The 18,047-nt window shown below is 37.9% G+C and overlaps 1 protein-coding gene across 1 annotated transcript in view; it reads left to right on the top strand.

Moving 5' to 3' along the window:
* The window catches only part of LOC128738119 (heterogeneous nuclear ribonucleoprotein L), a 456,878-nt gene that overhangs the window by 168,965 nt on the left and 269,866 nt on the right, over positions 1-18,047 (top strand). Inside the window, exon 2 of the mRNA XM_053832989.1 lies at positions 13,823-13,939. Coding sequence (XP_053688964.1) covers positions 13,823-13,939 — 117 coding nt within the window. The remainder of the gene's footprint in view (positions 1-13,822; positions 13,940-18,047) is intronic.

Raw genomic sequence — 18,047 nt, 5'->3', positions numbered from 1 at the left:
CAAATTTGCACACCGATCGGTTTAGTAGTTTTCGAGTCTAAAAGGAACATACAGACAGACAGAAATTCATTTTTATATATAAAGATTTTTCTGACGCCTGATTTAGTTGTTGACCCAGAAAGTAGAATAAACATACATATTTTTGTGTTCTTTTTGAATCATTTCCGTGTGAATTTTCAGGGCTATCTATGAGCGCGAATTAATAATTGTTTTATTTAATTATTCATTTGTGAATCAATCCCAAAAAAATTAGGACACGGAAGGGTATTTGCGGCCCGTTAAGCGTTTGCCTCTATTTTTCGCCCTGTGGCCTAGTTATAGTGGAAAAACAGGTGGTTTTGACGTTCTTTGAATAAAAAATAGAAGATTACTTACAGTGTTGAGAAAATAGTTATAACATATTAAAATCGTATGTCGGAATAGTATTTTTATTGGCGAAAGAAAAGGCAAATAGACTGAATTTAGAAACTCGCTGAAAATACCCTCCCGTACCCTATATCCCTTTTATATTTATTTGTCATCCGTGTCATTTTTGTGTCTCTTATGTGTCCCTATTGATCAATTTTTACGTCATAGAAGTTGTTTTGTATTAATTTTGAGTTATTTTTGCATCTTATTAATGACTTTTGTGATATTTAGAATCCCAATTATGCATTTAGTCATGTCATTTTGGTTTAGTTTTTATGACAGTTTCCATCATTATGGAAGTGATTTTGGTATCATTTTTGTATTGCTCTTTGTGTCATTTTAAGACCAAGTTAGCATCGCATTTATGTATTTTGTACCATTTCTAAAAGCAAAGCTTTGGGCATAACCGTCTTTTTAGACATTACCCTTCTTTATCGACAGACTTCGCAGGCGGTTGTAAGAGTACATGACAGTTATGGGGCTAGTGCAACAATTCTACTGACTCTATCTAGCAGCACCGCCTAGCCGAGATTCGAACATACGACGACTGGCTTGTTAGACCAGCATCGTACCTCGAAGCTAACTTGGCGGTCGTTGTACCATTTCTATGAATTGTGATATTCGATTTATACTTTATCATTATATAAATTATTTAATTTATATTTTGTATCATTTTTGTGTATTTTAGTTTTATTTTTGTGCCATCTTTGTATTTTTGTGTAGTATTATTTTGTGTCAGTTTTACGTATTTTAGTTATATTTTTGTGTCATTATTGTTAATTTTGTATGTATGTTATTTTAGTTTTATCGACTGTCTGTTTCATTAAATCCAAACAGATTTTATACTTTTTCTAACGATTCGATTAAATTTTTGTCCATTTTATTTTTATGTTTTTGTTATGCTTTATTGCCGTTTAGTTTATTTTTAGTTCAGTTTTAGTAAAATTATTTTTAACATTTTTGTTTGTGTTTTATTTGTCTCATTGTCATTTTTGAGTGATTTTTCTGTTAATATTTGTGCCATTTTTATATCTTTTTTTCCCCTGCTTTATTTTAGCACTTTTTGTATTTTTTTCGTCACAAAATTAGGCTTATACAAATTTGAAAAAAAGTTTATGTCACCCCCCCCTTTGAAAATTTTCGAAATGTGAAGGGGCAAAAAAATAAAGTGTCATATTAGCCTGTTGCATTTTTTAGTGACAAGCGGACTTTTTCACAGTTCAATGAGTTTACATCTCTAAATTATCCAATATGTTATCTCGTTAGTCTCGATCAACTTTCTTTCACCAACTAAGCTTTCAGATTCTGCTGCAAGTCACAGGCAACTATTGTGCTTAATCTTTAAGTTCCCGACGTCGAAAATTGTGGTGCTTGCAATCAGACTTTCGGTTTGATTCCATTTTAATTTACCTTGTTTTAAAAGAATTAGATGGAGGCAATAATCAATTAAACAATATATTAGTGAAATTTGGTACCGCTTTTGACGGAGATATTCCGATTTTTGAATTGCAGTGGGATTATTTTTTTTCCCTCAAAGGTACTAGATAAGACAAAAATAGAAACACAATTTTTCGGGTTTTCGGGGCTCAAAATTGGTCGTTTTACTCCGTAATGTCCAAGTAACTACCCTAATTTTGAAGGTAGGGGACGTAAAACTCAACGATACAGTTTTTACCATTCATTGGATGCATGCAGCATGCAGGATGTCACTGAACTGTTCGAAACTTGAAATTTTCGAAACGGTGTGCATCCTTAATATACAAAGGAGAGGTCTGATATTCATGACTAAAAGGTTGACCATGAAACGTGAATAGCTTCAGAGATTTGTTTTCTTAAAACATGTCGATAGCACAGCATAAGTGTTCCAAGTAATAAAGTGGCAGGGACCTAAACTGCCATTTTGACACTATGGTTAGATTACGATACTATGTCGTGGTTACCGAGTTCTGAACTAGTAAGTGACACGGATTTCGATTATTAAAAAAGCAAGGTAACTATCACTCGGTTCAGTTCACGGAGGTTCAAAACAAAATTCAAATGAAGGTCAAGTTATACGTTTGTGGCTCTCTAAGGTGCTGCTTCATCTCTACCAGGATGCTTACGTTATGTGCTTGAGTCGAAAAATTTTGAAGTTTGAAAGGGTTGAACTAAAATTTAAGTACTGCACAAAATATTTGTAATAAAATTTTAATAATATGGAAAAATAAACGCTGGTTTCTTCTCTTTTGTTTGGTTATTGAAGGTTTAATGTTATTATTTTTTTCTTGCCCCCCCTTCAACAATATTTTGAGACCAGGACATAAACTTTTTTTCAAATTTGTATAAGCCTTACGATATTTTCTACATTCTTTCTGCCTCAATAAGGTTTGATCAAAAGTGGTCCAGTTAAAATTTGAAATGTTTAGTGTTTCACCTAGGAAGAGAGCTAAACGTATTTTTGTATCATTTCTGTATCGATTTTCTATATGTGTCAGTTTTATGGGGTTCTTTTGTATCTTTTTATTTGGTTTTCTTTGTTGTTGCGTATTGCTTGTATTTTTTTTTGTAATTTTCATATCATTTGTGCATCGGTTTCGTATCCTCTTTCTATCATTCGTATAGTTTTTGTGCTACTTTTGTGTCGTTATTATATAATTTTACTTTTTTTGCATTTTCAGTAATAATGTAATAATATTTTAGTTCAATTTGAGTGTTTTTGGTATAATTTTCGAATATTTTTTATAATATTCGTCATTTTCGTGTAGTTTGTATGTCATTTGGTGCAATTTTTAAATTCTTTTTATTTTTTGTTTTGTTTTGGTTATAGTCACTTTAACAGTTTAGGTCATTCGTGACTTCTGCGGGGCTGGAATTTGAACCCGGGTCCTCGGCGTGAAAGGTGTGAATGTTAACCTCTACGTCGGGAATGACCCCGTTTTTTTTAGTATTATTTTTATATCTGAGAGTTATTTTTTTTGTAAATTTTTATTTTTTTATATTTCTTAATAATTTTGTTATTTTGTATTATTTCTTCCATCATTTTGTGTCGTTTTTGTATACTTTTTTGATCATTATTGCTTAATTTGCAGAGTTTGCCAGAATTCCGTTAGGGGCTTGTTTATTATTTATCCTAAGTGCCCTTCTTTCAACAAAGAATTATTTCAAATCCAGTTCATCCATGATTTGTGAACAGCTCCTAATCCTTTTGGCTGTTAGAACGACAAACTTTGGGTGACAATGTTCGCACCCCCAACAATAGCAACAATCTGTACACTTTGTCCGGTCGTCACCACATTTTCCATTTCACAATACTCACTGTGAAACAATATTTCTCGCACGAAGTTGATGTCAAATGGGGCTCACAGAAAGTCCGCGCTGTGTGCTGCGCTGTGCCATTGTTAACTTGCCGAAGAGATAAAAGAGCTGCTGCCAGCCAGCCAGCATTAGATACATGACAAAGAGCAATTTTGGAAAATCCTTTGTTCTTACTGATGACGGTGGAAGCAGATGTATGAAATGATCCGCGAGGACACCCGTGGCTCTTATTGGAGATTTGCGCGCGGCTGTGGTTTTCATCGTCGTCATCAGCGTCATTAGGTTGGAGCTGGAGCAAAGCAATTTTTCCGCTTATAAATATCCCGCAGACAGTATACTGTCTGTGTTACTTTGTATAGTTTGATTTTTATTCGAAAATAAATTTGATGTTCTAATTAAAATATAAATTATGATAAAACTTTGTTCTCAAATTTTATGAATTGTTTTTCTACGAATTTGTTTTCCTGCTAGCTGCTTGATGGTCGACACGTTTTTCCATCTCCCTGGTGATGATGATGACGGAAACATCAGCTCGCGATCAGTCTTCAAGTGGATAATAATGTAATACTTCTCATTCCATCGAAACCATTCACCGTAGAATAATTTTCCATCATCCTGAATTTCGCCATCAAAAGTTAGCCGCCCGCCCCCCGACGATGTGGCCCGATCTGTTTTCAAAGCTACAGTTCTTCCAGTTGCTGCTCTACAGCAGCAGCTGAAAACATCACTGTCTGTCTGTCTAATCGCAAACACCGTCGAAGGTTTATATTTAGAGAAGAATTTTAATTATATTTTATTATTTATACACACATACACACAAACAAACATTCTCGCTGATTCAGATACCGCCGGCTGACATACCTCAGTTGCCCGTGTTGTATGCTCTTCACTGAGTAGTTTGTTGGCACTTGGCACCATCACAGCAGAAGTCATCGGATTGGATTACACAGAAGAGTTTCCCGCATTTTCCCGTTATTTCGGGATTGTGATTTGGGAATTCGCAACATACGTGTATTTGGGTGCCACAAACTATATCTCACCAACGAGAACTATCAACGGTAGAGTGCTTCAAGATTACTTACTTATTTATTTTCCTTCAAATGTTGTGTTGTTGTTTGTCTGCTGACTCGGCGAAATTTAATTGAGCTTAAATTTAATTTTTGATCCACTAACTTCAACGTTCCATGCTGTCGCCACAGCGGAATATGAATCAACCTACATATGCTTCATTACGTGCTGATTGAACATAATACGCAGACGGTTTCTTAAATAGTTCATCAAGGAATCAGTTCTAGATTGTAAAACACCATCATTTTGGTTTTATTGTTGGGTCTGATATTCGACACAAGCCTGCTACTGCTGATTCTTACGGCTGGTATCATGTTCTAATCAGATTTTAATGCGGCCATGTTTGTTATACTGCATTGCCGGGAAAGTTTGCTCGTAATACTGACAATAAAATGCTTTCGTTCTTATTTCTTCTTTTAGAAATCATGTGAATTCTTTTGGGATTGTTGGAGTATGTTGTTATAATTTTCCTGTCCCACTGGGACAAAAGTTTTGTATTTGCTGTTCTAATATACTGAATTTATGGTTTTTTTAGCCTTGAACGTAAAACGAATTCCGCACCACTCGAATTTGTTATGAGATTTGTTATACTCCTAGTTGTAAGGCAACACAAGTTTTCTTTTTATTTTTAGCACTACAAACATTGAGAAATTATTATCTTTTATTGTTACCCAAGCTGGAAAATCTTCTGTTACTCCAGCTGAAGTTTTTACGAAGAACTGCAACAATACATATTGACCTCAATAATGAAAAATGTACGATAAGTACGATTCCATTTCCCCAAATTCATTTCCTATATACGTAAATGTAAATCTAAATGCAGATGAAATCTATCGCATCGCATTTGACGAGTAAATATTTCTGTAAGCTGCTAACAATTCCTGATCCATTCATATCGATACACAATATGTGCATTCATTCATTGATTCACCACCCTTTCATTGATTCCGGCTCGAAAAATGCTCTGGAACTCATTGTTATGCATCGTGCGTACTGGTTGGTTCGAGCCATCCTAAAGGGAACCTTTTCATTCGCCTAGAGAGTGTTTCTCCCGTGAAAGCTATCACCCACTGCGCATTCCATTGTTTGCCCTACTACTAAGTTCGAAAGTTCACTTCAAATTTATCGATCTTCACAATGTGTCGGAAAGTGTACCTTTAGAAGTATACGGTGTTCGCTCGAGTTGAGTTTAAAATGATTTGCGTTTTGCGGAAATGGTATCCTGAGTGTAAATTTTGATGCTTGAATGAGATAAACTCGATTGAAAAAAAAAAAAACACTAAACGGTAATGAAATTTTTTAAAATATGGCTTTTTTAAGTACGGAGATGACAATATTGGAATTTTTGAAGTGAAGATAGCTTGTAGAAGCCAATAGTTAGATATCATTCTTAAATCAAGATGGTGGAAAATATTTAAAAAAATAAATGCCTGAGTGTTACAGTACGGTTGCCTTTGAAGCGAGAATGACTTATCCAGCAAACGCTTTGATAAGAAGCCATCAATCTCTCGTTAAGAATACAATTCGCAGTCGTAAAGTCCCCTAAGGCAGTAACTGGGGGTCCTTGGTCTTCTTGATTTATATTAACAACCTTCCCAGAATTGTGCTACACGACATACCACGCTGGCGATATATCTCTGTCATATGCATCTACCGACTCGAAGACATAGAGAAGAAGAAAACATTGAGTAAGAGAAGACATAGAGAAGAAGAAGACAAGGAGGAGGAGAAGAAATAGATGATCAAGAAGCTACATTAAAAGAATTACCACGTAACTCAACAACTCACGAGTACCTGCATTATTAAACCAAATCCTCACCTATGGAAATGATGACAGAGAAACAGTTATCGACAAAAAGATAGACAGAGACAGATAGAGACAGAGAGAGACAGGCAGAGACAGAGAGAGGAGAAGGGAGAGAGAGGTAGGGGAGAGAGAGAGATAGATATTTTTATAATTACTTATAAAAAAAAATCATCGGACTCTTAGTTGCCTTTTTGACATACAATAAAATACAATACACATCACATCAAAGACGCATTCAAGCTGGAAATCGAGCCTGCTTTTCTCCGATCAAGGAGCATACACCGCCGCACAAAGCTGACGATGTACAAAACGCTAATCAGGCCGGTAGTCCTCTACGGACTTGAGACAGTAACTTTGTTTACGGCAGACTTACGTGCATTTGCCGTATCTGAACGAAAGTTGTTGCGGACTATTTTTGGCGGAGTACAAACGAATAACGGAGGGTGGCGTAGGCGTATGAACCACGAGTTGCAGGCACTACTTGGAGAGATTCACATCGTACACCTGGCGAAAGTTGAGTGACTGCGTTGGGCCTGCCACGTCGCAAGGAAGCCGGACGACTGTGCAGTGAAATCCGTTCTCTCCAAGAACCCCGCCGGCACCATAAATAGAGGGGCCCAACGTGCTAGTTGGTTCGATCAGGTTGAAGTCGACTTGCGTGAGTCGAGACGCGCAACGAATTGGCGACGAGTAGCCCAAGACCCCAAGTACAATGGAGAGGAATTCTTGATACGGCATGAGCCACCCCGGCTCTCGGCCTATAAAATAAGTACAATACATATACGAAAGAAAATACATACAAAGTACAATTACAAATGCATCATCTACGAGAGAGTTGTCGCTCAAAGTTATTAGCCATTAAATCACCGTTAGGCGTCGAACCAATCATAAACTTCGTTGAACCGCATTGCCACAAATCGAATAGGGTCGTATATTCCATAGTTTGCATTCCGTCCTTTCAGGTACAAGCTATTCCTAGTTCTGATGTTTCGTTCGAAAACATACATGTGCAGTTGTCTCAGAATGGCGGGGCAGTCAATTTCCTAAGACACATTCCAGCGTTACTGGACACCATCCCTACTATGCAAAACAGTTGCTATTAAATCAAATCAAAGTGGAAGATAATGTAATCGTTAATCAACTATTTTACAAGGTAACGGGTGGTAACTTAAATTTTGGAATTTTTTTCTCAAGCTGTCAAAAAAAAGACAAAGATACATGAAGAAATCTGATTTACCGAAATTAAAGATACATTATCCATTGTTGAAAAAAAATTAGTGTACATTTGAAAACGGTCCGTAATCGGCTGTTCGGCGAAGCTTTCGTTTGACGTCGAAAGAGAAGCGTTGTACGGCCGTAATTTCAACTTTGCGAATGCATCTTTTGATTCTACCAATCAACTGTTTGCAATTCGTGGCTCTCCAGTTATTTTTGTACACCAAGGAACTCAAAATCCCGAAGAAATCTTCGATTGGGCGCACTGAGACAGATTTTTCGGGTCTTGGTTTTTGGGTAAATATGGGATCGAATGAATATTCAGGAACGATTGTATTTTTTTGGCGTAATGCGATGATCCGGCCAAAACACGTATTGTCCATCTGCATGATGTTTTTGTACAAACGGGATCAAAATTTTCTTCAAGCATTCGTCTGGTGCATCTTAACTGATAGCCAAACCAGAGGGCTTGTTGTTGAAGAAACGAGAAAGAGAACAATGTCCTTTTGCGTCCATAATTTTGGCTGGTCTTCCACTACCTTGCTTGCGAATAGTTGTTGGTCATCTTAGGATATGGTAAACAGTCGAAGTCGCAACATATTTGCTTTTTAAATGTTGTACCGTATACTTTTGTTTGTTTGTTATTGAGAATAAGGGCCGCGAAAAAAATCCAAAATTTTAGTTGTCACCCGTTATTCGACACATTCCAGCGTTATGGGACTCAATTAGCAGCCATTTTCACTGTGTAAATTGGTTATTATTTTATCAAATTTTTGGCAAAAAGCTTGTAAAATTAGTGACTAAAGGGGACTTTACGTTCCAGTTGTATGCCAGGGAATTGGTTCAAAAATTGGTGAAACAGGAAGCAGTTCACACAGTAGAAATGGGTACTAATTGTGTCTCGTAACGGTCAAATGTGTCCTAAGATCATTCTAGCCAGGAACTCGGCTTGAGCGTTTGCATGTCTTCTTTCTAGAGTCTCCAAATTAAGCAAGCGACAACTGCGGTAAGTTTTTGGAATCACGCCACGGAAGCCTGCGCAAAGCATACCGTCAAAATTTCTTATGTACTGCTTCGATTCTGGCAATCAAAATCTATAAGAGCCTTGTCTGTAGCTAAAACGAGGGGCGCGATATGTATTTTCGTGGTAATAATCGCCCACATTAAGCAAAGACTCAAACCAATCATACCAGATTGCATTTAAGACGAGCAAAAGTAACGTAGTTGCACCTCATTGAGTTACATAGCGTTAGCGTTACATAGCGTACCTAAAATTTGCCTAAAATTCGACGCGAGCCGACGCGCGCGGGTTACAGCTAGTTTGTTGATAAGTGTTCACGCTCGAGTATGAATTACCAACAACAATAATAGCAGTAAGACATCGAACCACCGCTGCTAAATGGGCCACACGTTTTTTACCGTCTTCCATTCTACGTGTTTCGTGCGAGACGAGCAGCAACGGCAGCAGCGAAAAAGAAGGAGATTTCATGCTATAAAAGCAGTGCGCGCAGTGCGCAGTTCATTCAGTGTTTCAGTATTTTTCCATTTGTAAACTTGTTGTTAAAAGCTAATAAATGAAGTAGTTTTAGTTTAAAACTAGTGCTTCCTTGACATCCTCTGACGACGTCCTGGGAAGTAGCTGGTGTGTCTACAGTCCACTTCACTGGCTGGCTTAGTGTTGCTGCAGCAGGCTGGCGGACTGGCAATGATCTTAAACCGTACGGGTCACGGAGCTCCTTAGCGATTTTAAAAATAAATCCAACTTGCTTACTGGGCCTGGCGATAATGTCGTTAAAGTGTATATGGCAAGTTAGATCACGCCCGAGTAACAATGTCGGTTTTATTACACTACTATAATGGCTTTTATGACCAAAATTGGTCACGAAAACCGCTATAAGAGTGCAATAAAACTTATATTATTACTTGGGCGAATATGATGTCCCGCAATGTTGTTACTATAGGCTTATTTTTACGGTGAACAGAGATGGTGAAGCACTTTGAAATGCTGACGGTATTCATGTTACTCGAGCACCAATCTTCAAATTTGTCCACTTTGCACTTTGCAGTCCAGCCGTTGCAGTTCAATGCAGTCGGAATCCATTTTGCTTACTTTAAAGATATTTAGATCGTCGGCATGAAATGACCTACAGCCAGGTGACTGGAGAGCTGATAGCTCATTTATAAAAAGAGAAAAGAGCAGTAGTCCAAGGTTACTTCCCTGTGGTACGTTAGGGACGTTACACAACGAGTCGGAAACCGAAACTCGGTCCGGAACGGTACGAAAACTCCCAGCTTCTCAAGTCTTGCAAGGGATACGCGCTCCACCCGATCAAACGCTGCTTTCAGATCCGTATACACTGTGTCAATTTGCACCCCTTTATTGATGTTGCGCAGGCAGAGCGAGATAAAATCAAAAAGAGAGAGAGAGAGAAGAGAGATGGTGGAAAAGGTTTAATGGGCAATCAATGATATTTAAGGTTGGAATCAAACGTACACCTTGGTACAGATACAAAATTTGTTTAGAGGGGACAAGACAAGATAGCATTGACATAGAAGATATAGCAAGCATAAAATTAATAATAAAGCAGAGAGAAGATAGTGGTAAAGAAGGCAAGGAGAGCGAATAAAAATAACAAGAGAAGGCATAGAGAGATAAAATATATATAGAGAGAGAGGATATGGATAGAGAGAGAAAGAGAAGACAGATAACGAAAGAAGATGTAGCGAGAGGATATAGAGAGAGAAGTCAAAATGCATATAGAGATATTGAAAGAGAGTGGGTATGAAACGGGAAAGGTAATATAACAAAGCGTTCTATCTAACTCTGGCCGTCCCAAGTTCCTACCTAGTGCCTCCTAGTGGGTATGGCCGCAACCCGGTAATGCTCCATCTTTGAAATGGAGTAGCCGAGCCTTTATTGCATTCATTAATGTATTGATGATTTTCCTGATGATGAACTGATATTTTTTTTTCGCTTACACATTGCTGTCAAGTAGTAAGAGAATACAATGATATAGAGCATACTTGTCAATAACGGACTCTCCATTTTGTCATCTTTGCATATAATTTTAGAAATCCCTAATATATAACCCCTTAATTATATGTATACAGGTGGAAGGTAGTTTGCCAAGAGAACTGATATATAATTTCAATAGTTTTTTGTTCAACATAGTAATTGTCGTTATGAGATTGATAAGGGGATCCCATAAGATAGCAAAGCGTAATGTGTGTTTAGTTAATATTATGTGTAGCAAAATTATTTTGAAGCGTTTATTTTTATATAGGTACGTAGTGTTTGGAAAGGAAATATTTTTGTTCTATAGTGGTACCTCGAATCAAATGCAAAAAAAATACATTCTTTGCTCATGTATGGGATTTCACTAACATGTTCAAGAATAACTACTAACAATTGTGATTACAGAAAAAATTAAAAAAATCAAATTATAGAAAGAATTCATGTAGTAAGAGATTTTTTATTCCAAATTGCTGTGTAGATAGCGTACTCCCCTGTCTCCAATTGCTACCCTTATGATGTGGTATGGACCTATCTACTTTTCAATAGATGGATTTCCACTCCTTTCTTCCGTCCAACAGAAAACCAAATCGGATGCCGCTTGTCACTCAATAGAGATAACATAATTCGATTCATTACCATCCTCATAACGTTGTTAGAGGAATGACGGATGTCTACAAGCTAACTTTCTTTCCCCCTATTTCATTTGCTTGCATCCCATGCTATAGGAAAATAATAAATCTTTCCAGAACGGATATCCTTCTTTCTTGAATGACTGAATGTTTGCCACTCTGCTGAATTGCGTGAGGGGTCCTCGCTTGCTGGAGGTTGAAATTTAGATAAGTTCAATTTTACCATCCCAATAACATTGAAATTATAGATTTTTTCTATAAAAAAATATTTCACCAAATTGAAACACATTATTCATAGTACAACTTTTCCCACCGTACAAAGAAAATGATATTGCTTTGACCTCACTAGAGGATTTGAGCATGAACAAAAATCATTTTTAAATCCTTCTTTAGAGGATGGTTCTCATCGCATAGAAAAAGCTCAATCAGATTTGTTATATCCGTAGCTACGTGAGCAGAAATATATTCGCATAAATTGTCTTGCACTTATGGCAGCAAGAATAATCTGCCTAACCAGACGGTTGCGTCTGTATATCTAGTCTGTTGTAGAAGAACCAATTTCAAGGGAACCGAGTCTTTCGCTTGTTATCATCGCATTTCTGATCCTAGGCAGTATGGCGCAGCCGCAATAATAGTGTGTAGGTATTCATCGACTACGCAATTGGTTTTTTTCGCATTTCCAAGAAACGTACGTACGAACAGAAAACAAATCAATGAAGCAAAAAGTATCGTACTTCCGTTCAACCACACCGCTGCTGGATGTGCTGCTGTTGTTTTTGCTGCTGTTTGTGATTGTGGCAGGCACGCCACCTGCGCCATCAGGAGAAAGCAGAATGATTTATTCCTTCGAGGTTTTCACCATTTTCCTTAGCTTGCAAAAATTATGAAATGTTTGTATGGTGGTTTTCTGAAAGGGATTAAAGATTGCTTTAATCTGGTCATTGTTGTAAGTTAGTCAAAGATTAGATGGTAACCAGTTATCGTAGAATTATGTAAAAATCTATATATTCTTATATATTCATTCGAGAAAATATAGAAAAATTAAGGTGTGTATAAATGTCACGTTTTCTGATAGAAGTACACTGCACTTTTTTCCCCTACTTTTCTCTAGGCTTCGTTTTCATTGTGCGAAAAAATGATATCCATAAATAGGAAATAAATAGAAAGGAAGACTTCAGGCCCATCAAGTAGCTTACTTAAAAGGTTTTCCGATTTCTTCTCTATCACCTCCATCAATTTCTCGAAACAGCTTAGATTTTACGACTCCTTGGTTAAAATATACATTTTACTATCCCAGTGCGGCGATGGCGGTAACTCCACAAGTATACTTTACTTTTCGTCCAATTTTATGAGCTTTATTCCGCTTTCCACACATTTCAGGATTGGGTTTCCCGCATTACTGTGTGTTACGGACGACCGAACAGTTTCATTCATTTGAGGTATAGCGCTTCATAAAAAAGAAAACTCCAAATGCAACGGGGAGTAGATTCAGCAGAACATAACTCAAGCATGCAGAAGTGATAAATTTGTACGCACCGCGGGAGCTCCGTGAAATTCTCCAGGGTGTCGTGATAGAGGCGAAACGAATGTCTTCCCACTTCGCCATTCACTGCCGATATCTACCATCGTACCGTCAAGGACGCAGACCTACATGCTTTAGCATAGAATATGCAGTCTACTTGTGACAGTCTGCAACGAAATCGGTCATGTGTAAAAATGACGTGATGTACTAAATAGCTTAGAATTTTTTTTATTCCACAAAAAAAATGTAATGTCCACTTCCCTGACACCTCGTCAAGTTTTGCCATCCTTGCTACGGACGAAAAACGAATTCAGCTTTTTGGTTTTTTTTATCACCTGAACGCAGCTCTCATCATTTATGCATGTTCCAATAACACCTTTGGTCGTTACTGCCTACATTCTAGTGCGGCTTACTCTGCCCATCGCACCGACAGGATTTCCTGTCGCTCCGCGCACCGTCAAGTTTCATTCAGAAGAAGAAAGCGCTGGGTGGTTGATGATTCCAAATCCGTTTGCCGTCAAATAAACATGCTGTTTGTAAATAAAACAACACATTCACAAGCTCGTTCACGATTAGAACCGAGGTAGACACGCCATGTCTGTGAGTAAATAAAAAACAGCGTGGGGCGGTTGATGCGGAGTACACCTTGGCCCCAGCTGAGCTATACGAAATGAATGCCTGTTTAGGTTTTGCTGGAGCAGGCAGTGGATATTTCGGTAATACTAATGCGGTTAAATCTATAAATAATGAAGCGGCTTTTTTTTCATTTTCCTTTCAATGAGTTCCCGAATCATTCATTACGCTCTGTGGCGATGAAATGCATTAATATTTGTTTTCTGTTGGTTTCTTTTCTTCATTTTCAGAACAACAACAACAACATCAACGTCACAGATGAACCTCGGCGGAAGCGCGAGGTTGCAACCCGACCGAACCATATCCTACTGTTCACCATCATCAATCCAGTCTACCCAATCACAGTGGTAAGTAGAGATTAGACTAAATGAGAAAAACGTGAAAAATTAGTTAAAAATTTTGGGAATTTGAGCCGTAGAAAACGGTTTGATTATAAATTTAGCTGCAACTTCTTGGGAGGCTAAAAGATGTTCTGTATTTTTGATGAAAAACAGTTTTGTCTCAAGGTTTAGGGGAAAAACAGAAATAGAAATTCGTCTTGATGATTTTTTTTCGTCGCTTCATATTCGAGTTCCTGTCCTGGCATTTGTCTGGTTTCGGATGTAAGTTTCAGCATTCATGTCATGCTACAACTTACATTGTGAAAGTATTGATGTCACCATGAACCAAAAGGCGCTTAAGAAACATTTATTTTCTCCAGTTAGTTAGTTTAATTTCTATTGGCAAGTTGTTAGTTTATAATTGTAATTTTATTATTGTAAACTGCTTTGTTTTTTATCTTTTTATTAGCCCTTTGAGTTTTATATTAAATTTTTTGCTTCGCGGCTTGCGAAGATCTTACGATTCAATAATAAAACTCTAAGATGTTGTAGGTACATAAAAGAGTCCGCCTGAAACTGAAACAAATAGTTGTTATGCTCGCATTGGGTTTTATTTATATCTGAATAAAAACATTATCTCCACTGTGCCGATTTTATAGGTGGGCAAAATAGCTCTTTTGTGTGAGTGGCACTGAACTATCTATTTTCTGCCGTGAACCGATTCAAATGAGCACACAGTGGTCCGGGTTCGGAAAAGTGCGGACTTTAGCAATTGAGTAAAAAATGTGTAATTTTCCAAGGCTGGTGTCTTCGGAGAAGTTGAATAATAAAATATAGCGCATCTTTCTCCACTACTAGGGTGACCGTGAATTTACCTATAATACTGATACGAACGAACGGTGATACGAACTTTTGTTTTTTTTTTTAATTAAAAAAAATTCTCCAAAAAGTTGCAGAACATTTTAGAATAAGCAACTTTACTGAATATAATAACTATCTATCTCTTACCGGTTGCGAAATATAATGATGAGTTAAAAAAGAGTACTTTAAAGTCAACTCAATAACTTTGCATACGATTTTTTTTATTGCTTCTGAGTGTCCTATAAAGTTATTTAGTATGTTAAAATACCCATTTTCTCTGAGGCCTGCTTGTCGCTAGGACGCATATTTAATTAGTTTATTTCATATAATTTATAAAAAAGAGATTCGCTCTATTCAATTCTTTTTTCAGTTTGGGCAACTTCGCGCAAACCAGACAACCATTAGGTGAAAGTACTACATTTTGTCTGTAACACAAAAATATTTCCTTCAGGAGATCTCCAAAGGAATCTCAGCGAAAGTCTATTGATAATGTGTTATTTTTTGATAAAATTTTTTATACCTCGTTAATGAAAAGAAATGGAGAATTACTGTATTTAACAAAGTTGCTTATTTTAATGTGTTCTACAACTTTGCTGAAGACAATTTACCTTTTTGAATGCATTTAAGGTGAAGCCCGTCAGAGTCCAGCTGCTTTTTTTTTACTGATTTCAGTACTTGTTGCCACTATCGTGCCACTATTTTGTAGGCGAGTCAAGGAGTCGAATTAAGCGGTCGAGTCTCGAATCAAGCAGTTAAATCGAGCAGTTGTCGAGCTGTTGAATCAAGCTGTTCAGTCGAGCTTGACTGGACAAGCAGTTGGGTCGAACTGTCATGTCGAGCAGTTAAATCGAGTAGTCTAGTCGAACATTTGAATCGAGCAGTTGAACCGAGCAGCCGATTCGAATAGTCTAGTCGAGCAGCTGAGTCGTAAAGCTCAGTCGAGCAGTTGAATTGAGCAGTACAGTCGAAAAGTTGAACCAAGCAGCTGAGTCGAGTAGTTCAGTCAAACAGTTGAATCGATTAGTCCAGTCGAGCAGTTGAGTTGAGCAATCATGTCGAACAGTTGATTCGAGCTGTTAAGTCGAGCAGATAAATCGAGTAATCTCGTAAGGCGAGCGGTTGGGTCGAGTGGTTCAGTCGAGCAGTTGAATCAAGCTGTCCAGTCGAGCAGTAGGGTCGAGTAGTAAATCAATCGGGTAGAGTAGCTAAGTCGAACAGTTGAATCGAGCAGTCCAGTCGAGCTGACCATTCGAGTATTTTAGTCGAGCGTCGAATCGAACAGTCCAGTCAACCAGTTCAATTGACCAGTTCAGTCGAGCAGTAGGGTAGAGCAGTCGAATTGAGCAGTCTAGTTCAGCAGCTGTCCAGTCTAGCACTCCAGCCGAGCAGTTGAATCGAGTTATTCAGCCAAGCAGTCAAGTCTGTCGATCCAATCGAGCAGTTGAGTCGAGCAGTCGAATCGAACAGTTGAGTCGAGCAGTTCAGTTGAACAGTCCAGTCGAGCAATCAAATCGAGTAGTCTAGTCGGCCAATTAAGCAATCGAGCGGTCCAGCAGTCGACCAGTGAGGTGAATGAGAATAGAGCCTATTGCTACGAAAGCATGATATCCTTCAGGGGCCTGTTTTTAGTTACCGATAAACCTCTTATGTTGTTCTGTCAGAGACCTGGTTTTGGCTACAGACAAGGCTCTCATATATATAGATAGATACTAGCTGACCCGACAAACTTCGTATTGCCACAAATTAAACTGTGTTGTACATAAATCCTGAATCTCGGATGACCTTTATCACAATCTCCAGTTTTGCAAGTTTCTGAGGAGTTCATGGGTGTTTTAATATACAAATTTTCCTCACTGTAAAATAGAAAACAACTCCCCCTATTGCTTAAACTGATAAAATAAAGCGGATAGCATTTCAATATTCGCCATCATCACAAACCATTTCGCCGAATACCATTTTGCGGAACACCAATTCTCGGTTGACCATAACGCGGAATATAGAGTTTCGCAGCATACCATTTCGCAAAAAAATCTTACGCGGGATGTCCCATTTCACGAAAAATCGTTTCGTAGAAAGTACCATTTCGCAGGAGCGACCCAACTGAAGGAAAGTAATAGATCTCAGTAGATCTAGGAAAATAAATAAACCTAGATAGAAGTAATCTCTACGGGGGGCTATCCCCTCGCAGTGGCCTGCACTTTCGACGGCAGGTCGCCGGCAACACTCGCGGCCTGAGTCCGTCTCGCCCTGAATCATCTAATTGATAGTTTCTGGTGGTCTTGTTATTGACTAATGTTTTATGAAAGAGTCTAAAATTTGTCGAGTTTGATTAGATTTTGAGTTACGCAAAAATTTCTGTATTATTTGTATGAGAGTCCTTATGCCCCTACCACAGGGGTGAGGGGTCTCAAACCATCATGAAAAAAATTCCTGCCTCCAAAACCCCCCCATTGCCAAATTTGGTTCCATTTGCTTGAATAGTTCTCTAGTTATGAGGAAATTTGTATTTCATTTGCATAGGAGGCCCCCACTATTGCAGCGGGGAGGGTAGGGGTCCTAATTCACCATAGAAAAAATTCTTGCCTCCAAAAACTTTCACATGCCAAATTTGGTTCCATTTGTTTAATTAGTTCTCGAGTTATGAGGATATTTGTATTTCATTTGTATGAAAGCCCCCCCTCTTAAAGGGGAGTCATAATTCCCCTTCTAAAGAGGGGTCTCAATTCACCATAGAAAAAAATTTTGTTTCCAAAAACATCCACATGCCAAATTTTGTTCCATTTGTTTAACCTTCTGTCTGTACAAAAAAATACTTACGTTGTCTGTACATTGGGGTCAATTTGACTCCAAAATTCAAACTGCTCTATCTCAGCGAAAAATAGCCGGATTTCCGAATTTTCAAATGTCTTAGAAAGGTAATTTAATGTACTAAATGATAAAATTATGAATGGCGACTTGGCGGGGGGGACGTTTTACAAGGAGGGGTTTTAGTGAAAACAAATCGGAAAAATCGAATTTTTCCAGATTTGCGACGTTTATATCTTGAAATCCTTACCAGCTAGAACGATGCTTTCTTCTACAAAAATATCCGCGAATACGAGATCTTCAAAGTCATGTGTGGCATATTACTGGATCTGCTCGCTAGGTGGCGTTTATCCGGAAAAAAAGATCTTTTCTGGTCTCAAATTTTTCGTTTCTGCTCGTGTAAATCGTTCTTGTTCTCGCTAAAGTTGATTATATAACCGAGATACGAAGTAAACATAGTCCGGTGGTA

The sequence above is a fragment of the Sabethes cyaneus genome, chromosome 2, assembly GCF_943734655.1.
Source record: "Sabethes cyaneus chromosome 2, idSabCyanKW18_F2, whole genome shotgun sequence".
In the NCBI taxonomy this organism is placed as follows: domain Eukaryota; kingdom Metazoa; phylum Arthropoda; class Insecta; order Diptera; family Culicidae; genus Sabethes; species Sabethes cyaneus.
Note: the sequence above shows the minus strand (reverse complement) of the source record. Positions and strands in the feature narration are given on the sequence as shown.